Genomic DNA, 17,864 nt, shown 5'->3' on the forward strand with positions numbered 1-17,864 from the left:
CAGTTCCAATCCGACACGCACGCCGGTAGACGGCGCTCGCACACGCAAAATACCACCAGATGCTTATTTTCGTCCACCGCCGATCGACACAGGAAACAGTTCTGCCATGAAACCTTTTCTCTCAAAGAGTTTTTGTTTTTCTAAGGCTCTATGTCGATTTGTTTCCCCCTTCCCCTATCTTCCCCTCCATCTCTGTTTCCCTCCTCGTTCCCCATCCCTACTCACAGAGAGCCTCACCCTCGCCTGTGTTAAGGAAAGTAAAATATAGAATGTACCACGTGATATAATTGCCTCTTGTCTGCCAGCCTCGTTCTGCTTCATCTCTGTGGCAAAGTTCTCTCACCTGTAATGATCTCTCAAACACCATCACGAGGCACAAAGCGAGCTTGTCTCCTCCTGACCGACTGAAGCAGCACTTGGCTTAGTTAATTATACTGCCAACAGACATCCTTTGTACATTTATATTTTCAATGCTTGGAATCGGGGTACAACTGAAGAAAAGCTCGGAGACAGATAAGATTTTATGGGTTAACCCTGAAGTTATTCTAGCTGGGAAAGAGACAAAGAAACAAAATCTGCTCAAGTGTTTTCCTACTTGGTCTGAAGCTTGTTCTCTTGTCAGCATTTCTCAGCGGTGGTCCTGTGAGGTTCTGTCTTACTTTGAGCATGGCTAAGGTTGAAAGAGACTGGCTGGCAATGAATTTCTTCTTCTCATGAAACTTTGTAGGTGCGTGGCTACCATCTGGTGTTGTAATAAGACCTCCTCCCGTCAGAAACAACTCTCACTTAGTGGCTTAATGAGTTTTACAGTTATGATAATTATCCCTTACCACATGGCAAAGTTTTCAATAGTTTTTTCTTGTAATTCTAAAAAAGAATAAAATAACATCTTTTTCCATCCTCACTTCTTGTCTTTGACTTGAAAGTCATACCTCTCACGATATTCCCTTTGCTCTCAGTCTAATCACAGAAGCGGGAGTTTCAATCTATTTTTGAAAGTTTTCCTGTCATTGTGAAGCGCCCTCAATGTTTAAGTAATTATCTAAGGAGCAAGAAAGGCTTCAAGAAACTGTCGGTAAAAGCAGGCAGACATCCTGCCTCCAAGAAGTACACTAAGGTCATCCTGCCAGTCAGTGCTGTACTTCCACAAGGTCGCCGTGGTACAGCTTCACAACCAACCAACCATCCATCCATCCAGAGGGCCCTATGTCTCCACATAGAAATATCAAGTCAACAGACACATGATAAATTGGGAAGAAAGAAGCGAGCAAGACCTTCGGAGAAGGCGAAAAAAGGACAAGTGTCTGTAGTTGTCGGCTCACCACCGGGTGGCGTGACAGGCTCACGGTGAACGGACAACGATCTTCACGAGACTCCGTATCCACAACCACAATCTCACCAGAAGTTGCGTCTGGCGGACAGAGGAACTCGTGCGCACACTGTCTCCCTAGTAACCCAACAATAGAGAAGCTTCCAGTCGTGGAGTGCTCGTAACTCACCATGATGGAGCAGCTTCACACCCAATGTTTTCTGTTTCACTAGGACGTGCGAACGGTTTTCACTTTGGGCAGAAAGTCAACGGCTGGCGGAACCTTGGTGGTGAAGTGGTTGTGTAGGCGTGTATCTGTTGTAGGTGTGTTTGTGTGTGTGTGTGTGTTTGTGTGTGTGTGTGTGTGTGCTCATGTGCCAATCAGTACAGTCTGTTAAAACCACAAAAATTAGGAATTTAAAATAAAGGAAAGACGTGCACATTCCTACCCCGATCACATTCACGCTCGCGTACCCTCTCTCTCTCTCATATAAAAATAAATCTTCACTCAAAAAATTGCGTACAGTACGCATTAAAAGCGGAGGACCCCTTCAAATTTTCGTCAATGGATTCAAATTTGGGCAAAGACAGGGAAAAAATCTGAAGAAGGGGTCCCTGGGACCCCAAAGAATTTAGCCTTAGCAGAAGCCCTGATAATGCAGGATGGAGCAAGACAAAGATGCTGGGCCCTGTGCTGCTCACCTGGAGGTATTTCTGACAGGATGCATTCCTACTCCCCACTGACACACAAACAAATTAAACTAGACAGGGCGGAAACCAGATGTACACACTTTTATGCTCGAACACTGGAACTCTTGACAGAAAAAACTAGGACGAGTGGAGTAATAATCAGACATACAACCATAAAAATAGTCTCCACACAATTGTCTGCATCCGGGCCATCCGCGTGTGTGTGTGCGTGCGTGCTAACCTAACGTGCAGAGCCACGCACTACAGAGCTTCCTCAAATCCCACCCGGAACTTGAAACACTCGCAAGTCAAATCCTTGTGATCACCTCCAAGCTTTTTCGAGTTTTCAAGCTGAATACCAATACCTCGATGCAAAAATGTGAAAAGGATCAGTCAACGAAAGAACTGGATTTGGCATTTTTTTATATTAAAAAAAATTTTATGATATGTAAATCAGGAAGTTTTATTCTCCCAGGGAGACTTGCGGAATTCGTCGCACGAGATGTAACTGTTTTTTGGTAATAACTTTTATCTTTTTTCGTTACTTTGGTTGAGTTTCACTCTCTATTCAAGGGGGCAGACCACTCGAAAATACATGATCCCCCTTCTCCAGAGATCGATCGCCGAATGTGATGTTGAAGTGTTTGTCAAAAAATAAAAAAAAAATGCTGAAATTCCAAAGAAAAGGCGAAAGCTAATATGTGGACTGCGGTAGACTTATTTTTTCAAGCTAGTTTCTGACCAACCGAGTGTCAAGTCCTGCCCTCCAACCATCACCGCCTTTCTACTTCCTTCTTCATTCATCTTCAAATTCGCTGTGCAATGAACTTAAGCAGCATGCCAGTCGCTTACCATAATTTCCCATTACTAAAGACTCCATGAAAGCAGCTAGCCCTCAATAATAATAATAAGAAGAAGAAGAAGAAAGAAATAAAAATATGCTGATTACGAATTGGCAAGCACTAGTCACTCGATGACATGCAGTAGACATACATACGAGGAAGCAGACTAGCTGAGCAAATCATGTTGCTAAATACAACCTGGAGCACTGTGAACATATTTTACCAATCGATTGGACGGCGAGGACAGTTAGGCGCACAGCAAAGATAAATGAAGAAATAAAAGTCCCAACAAACAGAACAATGACTTCAAAGACCGTGAACGAGGCAATAGAAGAAACATGAAACGTTGCAACATGAAAGAAAATAAAAATAACAACAAACAAATTAGTTGTCAAACCTGTCTCCACAGAGAAGCCGGAAACGCGTTGGCTATCAGGGCAGACAGAGCTAGATGCAAGACCGGAAGTAGTACTCCCAATATGGCCGCCACGATGGTGCGCAGGGGCATCATGGAGTAGACCATGAAGACGACGAGCACGGTCTCCCACACGCCCTCCACGGGGCTGCGCACAGCGGCCTGGCGCCCGGGGACGGTCAGACCAAAGTCCAGCGGCAGCGAGAAGGCGGCGAAGCAGACGAGGAAGACGAGGACGACGTAGCTGACGACGGGAAGTGCGCCTCCTCCATGAAGCGCGTGCAGGCGAAAAGGAGGAGAGCCGAGAAGGCCACCCACTGCACGGCCATGTAGGAGCCCAGCACTGTGAAGTAGCTGGCGAAGGCGAAGTTGAGGACGGCCAAGGCCAGGGTCAGCAGGGCGAACAGCGCCAGGAGACAGGTCAAGGCCGACTGCTGCAGCTTGAAGACGTAGCTCTGGTACAGGTCCTCCAGCTCCTGCGACGGGAACCGGTGCCGCGACACCAGGCGCTGCAGACGAGTCCGCTTCGGCTGCTTCAACATCGGGGTGTTCTCCATGGCTGCTGCAGGCTCATACCCTCCCTGATCCTCTGTGATTCCTGTCTTCACACACCATCCTCTCTCCGTGCACGTGCTTCCCGTCACCCTCCTTCTGCGGTCTTGCTGGCACTACGTGGACACGACGTGCATACTACGTGCATACGACGTAGGTGTGACAGGAAGTCATCGCTGATGACACTGGCATCTCATTAAAGACAAGATCGTGTACCAAGCCATTCGCAACTCTTTCTCACAATCCAGCAACTCTTCCCTTTCTCTTTCTCTCTGCCTGTGTTGTTGTTGTGTTTATTCTAACATCCGTGGCAGGACCGATGTCGGGATGTCATTTCAACTGTCGACACAAAAAAACTAAGTCATTAATTTGTCGTTTGTGGAGCAGAGATGCACGCGCTGGTTTAGACATCCTCGCCAGACGATGATGGAGGCCATTGCGTAGGCATTTACAAGTTATTAAACATGTTTGCTGAGTCCTTCTCTCTCTCAAGATTCTTGCTGAGTTCACGTCGATGTCTCGCTCAGCCCCAGGCTGTTGTCAGAATATTTCTTGTTTTTAAAATGCTGCTGCTTCATTTGTTGTGAGCACCTCCACACTCTGCTGTCGCTGTCGTTGCCCAAGTATTCGATTTCCCGGCGCTGATGTGCGTGCGTTTGTGTCCGGACCGTCTGCACGCCAAGCAAAACGCTGCCAGTCGACGCTGTGACCTTTGAACCTGCAAGATGCTGCGTCACTCCATCACGCTCGTCCTCCCAGCACATCACAGACTCCACCCACTGACCGCGGACACAGCTGAGTGACTTCGCTGCTCGGGACAATCCTGCACCATCGGCAGCTGTGGTCATCGCACGTGTCGTCTTCTTGTCGTCTGTAGTTCCTGCAAAAGTAAGAACGAGAATGACAGAGAGTAGGAGGCCGTCTATGCCAGCTTCCCATCCTAAGGGATGCTCATAAAATCTTCTTTTTCCCCAAGAACAGCCTCTGAGAAACATTGTTTACAAATGAATGTTTACCAATGTATTCATTTCATTGTAATCTCTACAGTTTTCTGTGGCATGTGAAAGCCCGAGGCCAATCACATCACAAAACTCTGAAAAGTATTTCTAAAGCTAAACAATTCCAATGTTTGAATATACAAGTGATGTGTGTAAATTTTTTGCCAAATTGAAACCAACTTGTCCTGCTAAGTGTGGTCTGTTGACTAACTGTACAGCAAGTTTATGAGCCATGGGATTTAATGTCCACATTTATGGACCTTAAAGGTAGTCAAGTATGGTAAAGTGTTTGTACAATCGTCAAGTAATGATTCAAAGTCGACGATATAGTTGAGGAGAACTTTGAGGAGAAAGACACTGACTAAAATATGACTATGATACTTTGTCGTGATGGCTACATAAAATATTGGCAATAAACAGTCGTAGTTAGATATATTATAATGTGTCAGACTAAGAAGCCCTTTAGTCCTCAACAGGGCTGTAAACCTCGGGGGCAAACTAAATTATTGCAGCTCGAAGACTATCAGCAACATCCCATAATTTTGTCACAAACCTCTTGATGGGATGGTTTTCACGCCCCGGACACTTTACACGAACACAGAAGGGGATGGAGAGACTAAAGTGGACACCAGCAGTCCAAGGAGGGATACAAGTTGAGCGACTGTAAGAGGGGAAGACACTGACCAACATCCTACTGAATAAAAGGCAGACGCGACAACAAATAAACAAAAATATGAAAGAAATGATGTTAATTCAGTAAACACATTGTGATAACTCAACATAAAGAACAGTATTATCCTCCAGTTGTTCCCATCTTCACATCGATAGCTTAGCTTCACCAAAAACATTCAGTCCTCCAGAGACAGTCACTTAATAGCTACTTCAGAGGTAGGTAAAATATACAGGTACATAGGTCAGAGGTCGCTGGCTCCAAAACCATAGCACGTGATGATCGTCCTTTTGAGACTTGACTGTAGATACGGACAATAAGGCGATGAACAGTGGACACCCTGGGTACAAGCAGACCTGTCAGGTCCCACCACACATCCACCCACTGTGTGTCCGGTCTATGGCTACCCACCCTCCCCGCTAGAGGTCGCTGTAGCACTGATGTACATGATATAAATGTCTGACATGACAGAAGTTTCACATACAAGCTACATGTTCATGTTTTGTCAGGTTGTAGCGCGGTTCACGTGACTTGCCTGACCGCAGTCTAGTCAGCCAGCCAGACAGACATCCTACCAACAGACCTGCACATGCAGGAAGTAGTAAACATGAAAAAAGGTCGCAATGAATGGAAGACCACCAGGGGGCGTATTTATGAAGTCGTTACCCCAGGGCAAAGTGGGGAACTGGAGGAAAAGCATCTGGTTTTCGTGGTTATGGTGCGATACCCAGACCTCGCGGACACTACTTTGTGTTTGTTTACTTCATGGACTGTTTACCACCGTGTGACTACTGCTGTGGGAGTAAATAACATCGGGGTCTGACACCGCTTGTAACTCAGGAAACAGCTCGTCCCAGGGCAACGACTCAGTCTTAGTTGATAATTATGGTCCCAGAGCAGTTTTAGTGGCCCAATCGCCATAATCCTTTCACGACAACCTCCTGCCGTACCTAGAAAAATAAAAACAAACAAAACAAGAACAACAAAATATGACGTGCACAGCGTGGACCAGACGACAGCACGGACACGCTCCGGCCCCTTCGTTAGCAATCTGCGATAAGACCACCACCACCAGCACCAGCACCACCACCACCACCACCAGCACCACCACCACCACCCCGATGTCCGGACTTGCAATTAGTGTCCCGAGCAGAGATCTGAACCCGAGGCCTCTGTGTGTGTGTGGTGACAAGCGAGTGTCTTAACCACTGCGCCACCGGCCGCCCCCCAGTAGCCATCTTCTCTTGTGCGATAACTTTATGGCGTCGTACACCACAGCTCACACCACAGTAAAATGTCAGCTTCATTAACAACAACAACAGCAACAACAACAAGAAAAACAACAACAACAACAAGAAAAACAACAACAACAACAAGAAAAACAACAACAACAACAACATTCAGCTGTGTTTTGGGAGCAAGAGACAGTTACTCCAGAGAAAAAACAAAGTTCTGTACGTCCATTGACAAATCATAAAAGTTTCTTACCTACCGAAGGTGATCCATCGCGGCCACCGTTAATTGATCTTCTCTACTTCACAGTGTACTTTATTAAGCTATTTATTGCTAATTCATAAACTGAAAGTCTTCGTTTCTCCCTGTATCACACCTCGGGTGTTGTGTGGAAACTTTGTATCATACTAAAGCACAGTCGACATTCGAGAAGAACCTCCGACTGATTGCGTAGCTTAAACAGCCTTGACCTTAGTTGACTTGGGGTCAGCAGTTGACATTTATTAAAGGTCCAATGTTTATTCCAGATAAACCAGGGCAAGGAGATTTTACTGTAAATGTCAATTGAACTCGTTCACATTCAGAGAGTGCCCCTGGTCCATTGTTTTATTCCCATGATGCCATGTGATGACCCGGTGTTTGGAAGACTTCACACTTGCGTGAATGGTCTTTGTCATGTGATGATGACCTGGCAGAGTTCACACTCCCCTGCATTGTCTTCACCATGTGACATGCTACTTTGTCCCCAGAATAAACTTGATTTCCAAACAGAAGCTTGGTTCAGAAGAGAGGCATCCGTCAGCAAGCAGGTTAACCAAGATTGGCATTTCCACTCAAAGCTCGACTTGGATTTTCCTGTCTCACCTGGAAGCAGGTGAAGCTAGAGAGGACGCGAGACAGCGGCGACTACAAAAGACTGTCCTGTAAACACACAAACACAGTCGCACAGTCCCGACTGTACCTCGCCACCAGCAAATTCCGCTCACACCTGTTTGTTCTCAAAATCTGCGGGTTTCTGGCTGCGAACCCACACAGGCGGTGCAGTGCCACGCGTGTGGTCTGTGGGCCAACGTGTGACCGCCCAGGAACGTGGCCCGGATGCTGAGCATTGCAAGCACGACCACACGAACAGACAGGCAGACAGACTGAGAGACTGATGGTGTCGACACCTGTTCTGACGACAGGCGCGTGCGACACTACCTCCTAATGGTCTACGTATGGTCGAGCCTTTGAATAACAGTGAGAAGCCAGTGAGGAGCGAGTGTTCACAAAACCTAACATTGCTATTTGTACATGTGAACATTATTTCAATGTATATTTTCTGAGAGGTTGCGGGGAGGGTAATGGTGGACAGAGAAGAGCTACCAGCTCTCGACCATCTGATATCGTTACAGTTTCTAGAAACTGCTTGTCAAGAAACTTCATTCCATTAAAATACTGCGTAAGCAAAGAGCTTCGATCAAAAGAACACACACAGAGAAAAGACAAGTGCCTACTTACGATGTCTGACATATCTACATCCATGTTACAAGTCTTCGTCTAATCATCTGACAAGTTAGAAGAGTCTGAGATTCCTATCTCGACCAGAATAAGGAAGGAGAGACACGAACATTTATTAAACAGCGGAGTGGAGAGCCTTGTATCTGCAGCAACCATCATCACTGATAAGAAAACTAATGTCGTTTCAGCGATTTCCGTCGACGGGCTCACAGCCTCGGGAGGCAGTGTCGATGGTGACGTCAATGCGCGCAAGTTCCGCTCCAACCGTCAGTTTAAAAACATTTTGCACACAGACCTTTGACCTCATGTGCATCACAAGATATGTCACAAAAGCTTGATCGATGAAATTTGGCGACAGTTCCTACGGCACTCTGTGACCCTCCAGATGGTTCTACCGCAGCTGGCGTAAACTAGTCAATAATAATAATAACAATAATACTAATAAAAACAATAATAATGTACTTACACTCGGAACGAAGCACTGGCCATGTGAGTGAAGGACAAGTAGGTCCAACTCTGTGGAGGGTCTGTAAGTTCACTGCACTACGGTATCCATCTTGTTTTATTTTCTATGCTTTCTCAGCATCGTCTGCTCGCTGAGTTTTGCTCTCGAGGAGTTGGCGAGCACGTTCACACTTTGCACAATGGCACCACTGGTCCCTGAGGTCTCGTCCCGAACACACACACAAACTGAACGGCGAGGATGTCACACGCACCTGCCAGTCACCGAGTGGACCAGTTGACTTGTTGGGCCAGCCTGCTCAGGTAGAGGGATCCTGGAGGGGGACAAGCGGAGCCCTCATTACTGGTAACCCCGGCCGCCCCCTTCCTTGTCAAAGCTGGAGGAGGACGTGAAGAGGGCTTGCGATCGTAGCACGTGACAGGTTGGGGGGGAGTAACGGTTTTGTCTGTGTCGGTAGTGGAAGGTCACGTTCAAAGAGGTCAACAACTAGCTCACCACAAACTCGCTTGCCGACGTCCTGTCCTCTACAACCATCGTCCTTTCGTCATCGTGTCCGTTGGAGAAAGTTGCTGTTGCCAGGATACTAGCAGACGCGGCAGAAATGTAAAGGGAGTTGGCGCAGACTGCTGCAGGCCCTCGCCCCCACGAAGCGTGGAGCCTGACGCCAGTCTTGAGAGTCGCAGGCTAAAAGAGTTCGCCCTGCAAGTTCAGAGAAAAGTTTGCCGCGCCGGGGCAGGTCCCTAGGAGCAGTCGATACTCAGTCCCTGCCTCTCTCCTCCCACAGTGTGCAGGCGCTGGCGCTCTCGGCGTGCGCTCCATCAGCAAGGCAGAAAAACTGCGCTTCTATCTTATCATCCCCGGCTCTTGTTAAAAATAGTCCTGGTGCTCAGTAGGGCAAGCAGACAACAGTAGGCTGTGCCGAGGCCAACAGACGAGAATCATCCGCCGTTTGGGAGCCAGCGCTGGCGCTGCGGCGAAGGGTAGCTGCATCAGCAACTTGTGATGTTGGTGCGAGCGAGTGACCTCGCCACCCCCTCCTGACCCGCACATTGCTGGCTGGCATTTGAAGTTGAAGTTTTATGTCTCTGTAACCTATCGACGAGAAGCAGTTTTAAACTTTGCGTTTGTCTGTGGGAGTGTGGGTGCGTGAACTAGGTGTTAGCAGTCGTTGTGAATACCCCGGGGGCGAGGCTCTTTGATGTTCTTCAAACGCCCGAGTGCAGGATGGAGTAGGTACACAGCATCTCTGTACACAGAGGGCTTGACTCGATAACGTAAGCACACTTACCTGTTACTGGGGATGTAAATACAGATTGCCAGCAGCCAGGTTGTTTCCTACTGGCTGTAAATCTTACACAGTCGTTACCTTCTCGATCTCTGCCCTCGGTGTACATGTACCTCTTGGCGTTTAGTCTTTTTGTTCTCTTTCTCTTATTGCATCTTCGTTCTTTGCATGCATGTAAGGTTGCGAAGTCAGTATTCGTTGTGGCTCACAGTTGTGTTTCAAATTAATAGTATTCGCAGTGAAGTATTTAACAATCATCATCATCATCCTCATCCTCATCCTCCTCATCATCATCATCTCACACATAATGAACCTAAGTATGGCGGTCATATGTTAGAGAAGTGTGTCGTAAGCTCAACTTCTGTTTCCAGTGTCACCTCTAATTTGCTCACCCCAAAATAACTGAATAGCGACTGAACAAAGACCCTTTTACCTTCTAGGAAAGAAAGGACAAGGCAAGAGCAAGGTAACCTGTTTGCTCTGGTCTCATTTATTCTGTCCCAACAGTTATTAGCCAGGACGATCTGCGCTGTGCAAGCAGTTGTTTGAAATCATTGCCGAGCACCTTACTGTTCGTATTTCCAGGTATCATCATTTGTTCGACATGCTAGCATGCTGGGAGCTCGTTGTGTTCGTACCTCGGAAAAGTATTTCACAATGAGGAGAGTTTTTGCCGCTTTTTGTCCCCAAGAACCGTATGTTAGATGTCAGTTGAAGCAGAAAGACATTTCGGAGCTTGTGACGGGGTCAGAGGTCGACCATTTTTCATTTCGCTGGACACTGCAAACCTTTGGACACTTTGCTTCATTTCATGTTCAGTCATGTGACTATAAGCTGGCGGAATAGAGGTCAGGTCAAAGTTTCAAAGTGATTTTGATTCCGCTCAAATAGTGTTTTCTTTTTTGTGAAGTATGAGGAAGCCTGATCCACTTTGATCAACTTGAAATAAATAGGAACAACCAACCAGTTAGATACCATGCCGAGACGGAAATTCACCAATCGTCTATTTTTAACTACTTCCATCAATCTAAATAAGGTTTTAGATGACATTTGCAACATTTCACGGTGTGCTGCGTCCTGTAAGGTACATACATGTATTGTTTGGCGACTGGACACACGGGAATCAATCTGATCAATGGTGCACAAGATGCTGAAATACCAATAACTTTTTTTTTCTCGGGATACACAGGTCCGAACCTTTGAGGATTTTCCATGGATATGCTTAAGTAGTCAAGGCTTTAGCCATACAGGAGCTAAGAACATGTCTGTGAAGAGAAGGGATTGTGTTTATGTTAGGTGGGGTCAAAGGGGAGGTGTTAAATGTAGAGAATAGTTCCAACACCCCAGTAGATTGCCTAAATATCTGGAGCTTGTGGGAGATCTGATTTCAACTTCTTTCTTTCTCAATAAAGAGTTCAAGTTCTCTCTCTCTCTCACACACACACACAAAGGGTAGAAGAACTAAATACTGATCTCTTATTTCTATCCAAGAAATAGGGTGTCGTCATGTCTGTGGCTGCTGCGGTCTCTTGACACTACAGAGATGATGCACGGCTGGACAGTGTCTGGGGCTAAACACAGGCCTGTCTCAATCCCTACCATAGGACAGTACTGACCAAATGCTGCTGCAGCATGGAGGTCTGACAACCCAAGGCTCGGGGTCGAGAGCTGTTCAGACTTTGCCGCACACACTTGCGTGACTGAACCGACGCAGTCCTGCAACGGTTGCTGGACCCTCCCTCCATCCGTAACCGATCCATGGCAATCAGCGGTCTGATGTGGGGCAGTGTTACCTCCCTAATCACACTTGTGGCCACTTGTAACGAAAACTGAACCCGGAGACGTAAAGATTTAATAATAACCGTCCACCTTACAGGTAATTACACCTGGCGATGAACAATAACGACAGAGATAAGGTAACAAGGTCTGTCCTGTTCAACCAATGTCCCTGAAGGCTATCGACAAAGGTTGAGGGACCTCAGGGTACATGCGTACCAACAAAGTGGCGACTCGCTCGATCCAAAGATGCCATACTTACCTACACTTACATACTTACCTACACTTAATGCTGTTTACACCGTGCGTTACAAACACGAAACTTGCTGAGCTGTTCCTGATTCTGTATGGACCGTCAGACCGAGACCTTTGAACCAATAGATGGGAAAGACTAATACAACCGTCTGCAACAAAAATGTGATTTAAAGGTTTCGTCGAAATGGGATCAACTCGTCTGTCCAGACATTGGTTTTCGCGAGCCCTGTCGAGGAGGCGTCGGAAGGAAAGCTATCAAAATCTCTGCTGCAAACCACTGACCATGCAAAAAGAGTCGATGTTCCAGACGGTCTGGCTAGTTCTCGAAAACCTTCCATCAGGCCATCTACCCACAATCCTTCGGCTCCGCAACCCCGCATCTTGCCATCTTTTCGATACGGTCTGTGGCAAAGAGTGGACCGTGCTAATGGCAGAAGCGACGAGATTGTCTAAACTCTTCTCGCATCGGATGAATTTTCTTTCATCTCCACCTGCCTTGAAACGTTCATTTCCTTTCGATTTCGCAGGGGGAACCGGAGACCGGGCAGTGAGCTTGTGATCTTGCGAGATAAGTCGAAAGCCAAACGATTGCCGCTATGCAGTCTTCTTTTGAAGAAAAGCCTGCTGGTCAGCTGGGTGGTTCCCTACAATAAGCTTTACTGCAGATGGTATCTCTCCTCTACACGAAAGCATTCTCGATGTGGACAAAAGCATTAAATGTGGTCATTGCAAGTAGGTTAGATGATCAGCACTTGTTTCTCGGGTAACGCTGAACTAAAATCAACATTTTACAGAAACATTTGGGGTCTGCTTACACTCTTCTTAACCTAACAGATGTCGAACGTTTGAGGATGTTGGCAAAGCTGCATGTGGAGGTCACAGAGAACTAAATGATGTTAGGTCAAACTTTCAGGACATCGAAACTTTTCTCAACATGCTGAGCCAAGTCCTGATTTGTTTACTAAATACCAGTTGGAGGTTAGAGCTTTGGAACTTTGTCAGGTTAAGAACTACCTTTAACCAGGTTGCAAAGGCGTACACGTGTAGGTGAATATCTTCATGCAAGTGTGTGCGCATGCGAGCGAACGAGAAAGTTTATTTTTTGGTTGTATCATTTCCTTTCATGATGCATCAAATGGTCAGATTTAAGTAATGACGAGTGGTCGAGCTGCAACTGGCTGGCTGGTCACTTGTAGAAAAACCACCGAATCATTTTAAGATGTGCACCTTTACTCTCCTCCTCTGTGCCAGCCAGGATCACACTCCGCTCCCTACCCACCTTGGTCCATCGCTGACGTTCTTTCAGAAGGGTGGTGGCACGAAGGACTTCATCAGCAAAAAAGAGTGGATAGAGAGAAAGAATGAAGACAGTCGCTGACATGGAGCCCCCAGGGAAAGAGAAAGCGAGGCAGGCCGAGAAACACCTGGAGACGGGACCTCGCCGCCGACACCAAGCTCACCGGATTTGGATGGGGTCAGCTGGTGACGGTAGCCCAGGACAGGAGGCGTTGGAGGGCGGTCGTCGATGGCCTATGCACCAGGAGGGGCGACGGGCATAACTGAACTGACTGATATACACACTTGCATGCCTGCACCAACAAACAATTATTAACAATCACGGAATCGCACTGTTTGTCATTACCCTAACCATAGCAGCGGTCGTCAACAGCAGAAAATTAAGATAAAGATAGATCTTTAACAACTGAAAAGATGGAATAGTTCGCGCTATCCTTTCTTCTTCTCTCTGCCCTGGGAAGCAGGAACTTTCGACCTGAATAATCTATCTCATCTGTAAAAATGAAATGAAGTCTGGGGTACAAATGTAAGTGCGTGCAACTGTCCACGCACAAGAAATCAATTCTCTTTTGATTTACAGATGGTAGTTTCCGGTGTGTTATTTACTTTTTTATGATTTTAGTGTCTTCTTGGGGTCGGTCCCATTGGTACATAGCTATTTTCTTAATTAAGTGACATTCTCACAATACAGTTCATGAACACGCTGGATTTAAATCTGCAGTAATAAGGGTTTCATAACTCAGAAAGCTACATTTTATGCAGGGAGGTGGTAAGAGACTAAAGCTTGGTTGAAAGCTTGCTCTCTTGAAGCAATTATCGTGGAAGCGTCCTGTGACTGAATTTGAGTAAAATCGGAAAATGCCGGCTGGTAACTCGTTTTATCGACCTCCCTAGAGAACCGCACCGTCTTCAGACCCAGGATAAATACTGCAATGGTCGAAATCAATTTAGCGGCATTATTTACATGTGCCTTCAGCTGATCTTCTTAGGTCTGTGCTCTTTCCACACACACGATGGTAGAGTGTGATATGCCAGCGTGCAGCGATAGATTAGTTGAAAAGCAAGTCACGCAGGGCAAGTAGTTTAAAAATATTACAAAAGTGCATAAATACAACTTGTTTGTAACCAAATGACTACCACACCAAATAATCAAGAAAACGAGAATCCTTTTTTTTACATTTGTTATTTTATAATTAATTCGTACACAATAATTCACACCTTGCCAGAATTTCTTGAGACATCTGTTGCAAAACGGGATCGTCTATGGGAGACCAGTCTTGAAGGCTACAAGACCTGAACATCTGAGTTAGTTCCCTTTCGTCGCTGGCCGCGGTTAACTCACCGCCTGGCCGCTGCTGTCTCTGTGCTTCAGGCGCACAAGAATTCAATGCACAATTTTCACCGCTCGCAGCAGCAAACTTCGCGCTGTGTTCTTGCTGCCTTTGAATTAACGTTCGCAAAAGGATTGTGCAGTCCTGCTCAAGGGAGGAAAGTGCTGCCATCTTCTCCTCTGATACCTGAGTTGTTTCCCTTTGTGGGGTGAGAATGTGATGAACATTTTTCGTAGCGCTGAAACAAACAACTTTAGGTCACAATTCTAAAATATTGATTCTCTAAAACCTAACCTGTGAAACTTTGAGTGTAATCTTAAACTGGTGGCAACATGAAACTGTAAGAGATGAGGTCATCCTAACAGCATATGAAACCAGACTTCTATTGCCTGTTAAAGCTTAAGTCCACTCCACTGCTGTCAACAAATAACATACCTGAACTGGAACATTCACACACTGACCCTACCTTAGCCTCTGGACATTTAAACAAAGTACCACAGACACTGGCATACCAACCTGCCATAAGGCCAAACATACAAATTAGCTCTTTTGCTTTCATCTGTCATCCCTTTCACTGCTGGTATGCAAATTATAGTAACTTAAATAGTTATATAATAATGCTGACATCATGTCAAAAAGAATACAAGCTAGAATGGTTGTGAACTAACTGTTTTAGTCAGGACTGTGTTCGATATATCTGGTAAGCTGTTCCAGCTATCCTGAGGATAATACAGCATTTATAACAGTTTTTCCTCCATACCTGGTAGAAAATTATGATTTGCTGCAGGCATTATGTAAATTAGCACATTCCAGAGGTGTAGTTTTTTTGAGGCAGTTATGTAAAGTATGAAAGTAGGTATGAAATCAGATTTGGCTACCTGAATGTTATATCATTTTATGAGAACTGTTGTTATCACTACTCAAGAAAATGAATTATTAATCCCAACTAGCACATAACAACATAATTTTTTCACTTTATGAACAGGATCACCTTTAACTAAATTTTTTTTTTAATTTAGAATGAAGATCCAGTCTAACTGAAGACACAAATATGTCTCTGCCATTTTTCTGTATCATCTTTTATTGCTCCTATGGTGTTAATGCTATTCATCTTATACCCATTAAGCTATGCATCATAAACAATAATTGATGGTGCCTTCCTGCTCTCCATCTTCTTCCTACTTTCAAGATTTTATCTAACTTTCCTCCAAAGTAACCAAATAGTGTTGACTGCTGGTGCTGGTGGTTGTCAATGGTGCACTAGCATGACGTAGTACACTGTTATCAGCACTGGTTGATCACAGGTGTGAATCGTAGTGCATAATTAATTAAAATAAGAATTTTGGAGGCTGGATTTTACAGGTTAGTTTTATATCGCCTATATCTAATGATGTAAAAAAAAATGCAAACCATTCAGGTTGGTCTTTAAGACTCCAGTCTCTTCAAAACTGTTTCTGCGTCAATCTGCGTGAGTTTACTTCCTGAGCTTATAAGCATAGCTACTTTGACATAAGATCATAGAAACTGAGTAAAGTGAATCTTTATTCTTATTACTGAATTTAATATTTTACTTTTTCCCTCTCACCCACTAATTTTTAAAATGCTGTGACATCTTAGGTAGGCTTAAGAAGAAAATTGTAGTGTAAACATAGAAGAGTTGATAGAAGCGATAGAAAAAGAAAAAAACAATTATCCACCTAATTCGGCCAAGCATCTGGCCTACTGCAAATGCCAAAGGAGAAGTGTCCTTGTAGCCTGCATCAAATCCTTGCTGCAATGTTTCCTCCTCTCCTGCACTGACACCAAGTCTATACCCAGTCTGAAAAAGAACAAAATGCCAGTCTTAAACACATCTGGAAAAAATTATTAAATCTACACAACTGGACATCTCCAAAAATAATACACGAGTAAAATGCTCACTGCAGTGTTCATGGACATCAAGCTGAAACAAAGCATCACTTCTATGGCAGGACAGGGTATAAATACCTTCTTTATATCGCCTTCAGCTCTTTCCCACTCTCTTTGCGCGATCGCATTTTCTTCTACACTATCGTCAAATATTTCATCTATTTCAGAGATGGCCGACGGCATCCACTGTGCCATGATTACAAGCGAAATTCTTTCTGCACGCGTTTGATTACGGAATGAGCGCTACCATGTTTGCCAGTAAGTCACATGATATGTCACGTGACGTGGTCGCTCTACGTTCCGCAGCACAGGCGCCCGCGGGTGCTCACTTTCTCCAGTGAGACTGTGAAACCACGATGCGTCCATTGGTTATTTCCAATTTTCCATTTCTTTTTCTTAAAATTTTGTTGTTGTTCTCATTATTCTTACTGTGTCTCTTTTGTCATTTGAATGTCTTCAGTTTTCTTGTATTTTACTTTCTGCTGTGTTTAGGTCAGTTTGGGAGACTTTTTAAAAATATCTGACGAACTATTACCAATATTAAAACCAAGTACATGCAAATTATGGCAGATAGACTTCGAGCAGAAAATATTGTGCTGTGAAAGCTCGAGCAGCCAAAGTGTCAGATAAAAGTAGGAGCCCTATAACCTGACGCATTGAGGAATGATTCAGTTCCGACAGATGGCATCAATAATTAATGAATTACATAGACACATATATTTTCTAGAAGCTCATTAGACATTCTGAAATTTTATTTTATCAAATGAAGTGCCTTAAAACAACAGAGTCATACAGTAATTCAAACTGTTAATGAAATGTCAATAAATAAAATGATATTTTTCTGATTGTCTGTTTTAATTGTTAATTAAGTGAAGTGTCGTCTGCAAGCTCAACTCTTACAACCATGAACCATGGCAGCCATCTTGGCACACGTGACGTGCTACCTCCAGGGTCACGGGCGCCCGTGACAGGCAGGCCATACCGGAGCCAAACGTGCCTGAGCTCAAGCGGGCGCTCGCGTTGCGGAACGCAAGACTGGTACCTGACACAGGTGAGCAGGTGTGTGTGTTGGCTCACTGCTGTTGAAACTGTTCGTCTGACAGTCACACAAAGCACGTAAGTAAATTATTTGCGAGCTGTCGTCAATATGTATCAAGAACATAAGACGGGCAGTAATGACATACGGAGACATATTTGTGTCATGTTTGTAGGGTCGTTGCACCTAATAACGATGCTGTAGGGTGTGGGTCTAGTTGTTTACTTTCTCCAACGGAATATTTATTACATGTAGGTGTTTATGCTGTCGACTTACATCATTATATTATTATGATGAATATAATA

At 45.0% G+C, this 17,864-nt stretch overlaps 2 protein-coding genes across 2 annotated transcripts in view; both read right to left on the reverse strand.

Moving 5' to 3' along the window:
- LOC112564559 (adenylate cyclase type 1-like) overlaps positions 1-9,557 on the reverse strand; it is a 73,626-nt gene extending 64,069 nt beyond the window's left edge. The window contains 3 exon segments of the mRNA XM_025239448.1: positions 3,239-3,510; positions 3,513-4,688; positions 8,676-9,557. Of these exon segments, the coding sequence (XP_025095233.1) occupies positions 3,239-3,510; positions 3,513-3,813 (573 nt within the window). The 5' untranslated portion in view covers positions 3,814-4,688; positions 8,676-9,557.
- A 4,895-nt stretch (positions 9,558-14,452) lies between these two features.
- Positions 14,453-16,796, reverse strand: LOC112564323 (uncharacterized protein YAE1-like). Its single transcript, XM_025239047.1, has 3 exons — positions 16,602-16,796; positions 16,313-16,434; positions 14,453-14,853 (listed from the first exon to the last, which is right to left on the reverse strand). The coding sequence occupies exons 1-3, from the start codon at positions 16,716-16,718 to the stop codon at positions 14,478-14,480; spliced, it is 615 nt and encodes a 204-aa protein (XP_025094832.1). The 5' UTR covers positions 16,719-16,796; the 3' UTR covers positions 14,453-14,477.
- Positions 16,797-17,864: the final 1,068 nt, after the last annotated feature.

The sequence above is a fragment of the Pomacea canaliculata genome, linkage group LG5 (genome assembly GCF_003073045.1).
Source record: "Pomacea canaliculata isolate SZHN2017 linkage group LG5, ASM307304v1, whole genome shotgun sequence".
Lineage (NCBI taxonomy): Eukaryota > Metazoa > Mollusca > Gastropoda > Architaenioglossa > Ampullariidae > Pomacea > Pomacea canaliculata.

Bases quoted from the DNA above. Each gene is read 5' to 3' on its own strand.
- LOC112564323 (XM_025239047.1), bottom strand. From the start codon at position 16,718: ATGGCACAGTGGATGCCGTCGGCCATCTCTGAAATAGATGAAATATTT. The intron at 16,435-16,601 runs GTATTTATACCC...GTTCTTTTTCAG, and splicing joins CTGAAGGCGATATAAAGAAG to ACTGGGTATAGACTTGGTGT. The intron at 14,854-16,312 runs GTGGATAATTGT...TGTTTGTTTCAG, and splicing joins CAGATGCTTGGCCGAATTAG to CGCTACGAAAAATGTTCATC.